This window comes from Tupaia chinensis, unplaced genomic scaffold, assembly GCF_000334495.1.
Source record: "Tupaia chinensis unplaced genomic scaffold, TupChi_1.0 Scaffold144165_1, whole genome shotgun sequence".
NCBI classification, from domain to species: domain Eukaryota; kingdom Metazoa; phylum Chordata; class Mammalia; order Scandentia; family Tupaiidae; genus Tupaia; species Tupaia belangeri.
Window position 1 is genome coordinate 310,201 of NW_006204021.1, and position 3,335 is coordinate 313,535.

Genomic DNA, 3,335 nt, shown 5'->3' on the forward strand with positions numbered 1-3,335 from the left:
TTTTTTTTTTTTGAGAGAGAGAGAGAGAGACTTTTGATATAGGGCATGTATACTTGCCGGAGAGATAGAGTCAGAGACAAAAGAAGAAATCCCTCCCCTCCCCATGGCCATGCACGCACATGCTCCTGGAGTGAGTTTTGAGTTTTAAGTCCCGGGCCGTAACTCCAACCATGGTCAACTATCCAAGAGTCCAGCAATGTAACCATTATGCCATCTGCTGGTCTCAATATGGTCTTGTTTTATGGGAATAAAGTTAATGTGTTAAGTATTTAAGCCAGGGTAAAGGAGAGAGATGAAGAGATGAAATGGTATAGTGTGGAAGCTTTTTACTATAGTGTATATATATATTTTTTTTTTTCCTCCCCTAAAACTAGAAGCAAGCCAACCCAGGGTTCTCACATCACCGTACAGACTAGGAGTAATGAATGAACAACACAATAGCACTCAGAGTTGTCTATTCCAGCATTCTCATTTTATGGATGAACTCCAGGGCTCACAATTGGATTGTAATGAAGACCATGACAAGAATTCAGTTGGAAGAATCCAAACCAAAACCTAGGGTCCCTCTCAGGTTTATGGCCTTTTTCCCCCTCACCACACAGCTTCTATGATCAGCCTTTTAAAATTATTATTCATTTCCATATTTGTACAATGAGAGTTTTAACAGTTCATCTGTCTCTCCTTCATCTTGTGTGGAGGATTCACTTATATAAAAGGAAAAAAAAAAACCACCAGAATCCTGGAATTTTGTAACCCTGTTGGTTCTTCATTTTTACAGCAATACAACAGCAAGAAGTGAAACAAATTAAAAATGCTCCTTTCCCTTCTTAAGTTGCTATTTAAATGGTATTTTTTTTTTCTGGGAAAACGGGGATAAAAACTTTGAACACTTTCTCGCCTATGGAAAAGTAACATGATTTGATATTAATTCCAAGCTCCTGAGGGGATTCAAGCCTGTGAGGGACAGTATAAACCTGAAGCCTCCTCAAAGGGACTCCCCTCCACCACGCGCCAAACTTACACCCCAACCTCATCACCCAATGGTGTGATCCTGCTTGCCTTTCAGGCTCTTTTGGTTTCCAAGGCACCCTGGGTATGTGACCCCGCCTGGTCGCCCAGATAAAGGTCGCCCTTTGTTTTCGTAATTGGGACTTTTCCACCTAATTTCTTGGGTAGGGGTGTACTTCAGGTAGACTTTATCATCTCAGTGGTTCAGCCCAACCCCTAACTGATGATCTCCCCTCTCGCCCTGGCAGACATGGTACATCCCAGGACCAGGATGAGGAGGCAAAGAGTCTTGTTTAGTTGGGTACTGGGTCAAGGACAAGTAAGAGGTGAGGGATCTATGTGGGTCTGGAGGATAGGAGGGGGGTCGGTACCCATCCCGAGTCTAGCCCTCTTCTGTTAGATATGGAAAGGAGTTAATGAGGAAGAAGAAAACTGGGTAAAGGTAGCCAGAGTCAAAGAAGATTCCTTTCCTAGCTCCAGTAATGTGCAGTATGTCTTCCATCTTATGAGTCTTTGTCTGTCTCTGGGCCTTGTTCCTTGTTTTGGTTTTGTTTGTCCAACGTGCATCAACTTTGATTTTACTAAAGGCAGTCCCACCAGTATCAAGTTCTCCTTCCCAAGGGCTGATTGAAGACTACATTAGTTCCTGTGAGAGGCCCTTGAAGTCCATGTTCCTAACCCCAGCTAATCTCCTCAACTGGGAGTAACAAGATCAGTCACCAGGGCACACAATGGAAATTGAAGGGACCCCCTTCTCCCTTGCCCCGGGTCAGAGCCAGATATTATACAGATTATCTCTCCTTTATTTATTTATTTTTCTTTTAGCTTACTATAGGGTGCATCTATTCATCAGAGAGAAAGGAAGAAAGCACCCTATGGCCACATTGCTATCTCAGATTAATCCGCATTCTCTTCTTGGGATTTTGGGCACTGTTGCACACACACCCATTGTGATTTTCAGGCTTCTGGGTCCAGGACTCAAACCAGGAGGTCATCCTTGTGGGATCTAGCTATCTTCACCACACCATCGGGCTAGCCCACTTTTCCTCTTCTTCTATTCCCAGTTTCCAGGTAACATCAAGATGCCGTTGATCAAAGAAACTATACTCCAGAATGATCCCAGTGAAGCAGAGAGTGGCGTAAATAAACCTGAAACACCAGAGCAGAACAAGGATAACAAGAGTCTGTGTTTAGATGACCACTCTCCTGGTAGGTCTAGAGTAATGGTATCACTTCCTTGGGTTGTGCTTGATAACAGTTTGGTTAAAGGAATAGGTAGATGGTGTCTCAGGTCCTTTGAAGGGACTCAGAAAGCTCTTGCAACCTTGCATCTTACTGTCCTCATCTTTCTGCTAGTCTTCTCTTGGATGATGTTTTCCCTTGTCTTTTTACTCTTCCTATCTTTACATACAAGGCCTAAGCTCCTGACAGGCAAGTAAACTTAAAGGATTTGGGCTTTAGAGAAATAGATCAACAAAGTTTGGGAAATACCATTCTTTTGTTTTGATTTTGTAGAATATAAGTGGTAGATCTAAGGCAGATCAGAAATAATCCAAATTATCTGGTGCTGTAGTTGTGCTGTGCCCTTTCCCAGGGATGCCTTGTTGACATAAGAATTATCACTACTCTACTGACAGGTGAGTGGTGGTTAAAAGCACTGGATTCCCACATGGCCGACCGTGGTTCGAGTCCCAGGCCTGGTGGCTTCCTTTCTCCCTTTCCCTTTCTCTCTCTTTCCATCTCTCTCTGGTCAAATTAATAATAAGTGAAATTAAATAAATAAATATATTTTTTTCTTTTTCTGGAGAGGTTTTTGCTATAGGGTGCGTGTGCTCGCCAGACAGACAGAAAGAGACAGAGAGACAGAAAGCGAGAAACCACCCCCCAGGGGGGATGGCCACGCCGCAATCCCTTCTCCTCCATTCTCCTCTCTGGATCTTGGGCACGCACGCACACGCACCCGGCATGAGTTTAAGCCACCAGGTCCGGGACTCGAACTGCAGTTGATTACGTGGGAGTCCAGTGACATAGACATTACGCTAATTGCTGGTCCCAATAAATAATTCTTTAAAAAAAATCACTACTGTGGTGTAAAATTTTTTAGACCTGTAATAATAGCAATGATTATTGTGTAAACATTGGGATATTAGGTGTTTTTAATACCTTATGTTAGGCAGTTAGGGTTTTGGTTTGACTAGTTCAACCTCATAGGAACTCTTATTACAGTTCTTTTATAACCTCTCATGAATTTAACCAAATATTAATCTGCAGAACTTGCCTAATGTAGCAATTTCATCTAAACTCTGTTTTTTTTTTTTTTTTTTTTT

General features: G+C 42.5%; 1 protein-coding gene across 1 annotated transcript in view; it reads left to right on the forward strand.

The window, feature by feature from the left end:
• The first annotated feature begins 1,275 nt into the window (after nt 1-1,275).
• The window catches only part of TCP11X2 (t-complex 11 family, X-linked 2), an 11,366-nt gene continuing 9,306 nt past the window's right edge, over nt 1,276-3,335 (forward strand). The window contains exons 1-2 of the mRNA XM_006166066.1: nt 1,276-1,334; nt 2,073-2,217. Coding sequence (XP_006166128.1) covers nt 2,091-2,217 — 127 coding nt within the window. The 5' untranslated portion in view covers nt 1,276-1,334; nt 2,073-2,090. The remainder of the gene's footprint in view (nt 1,335-2,072; nt 2,218-3,335) is intronic.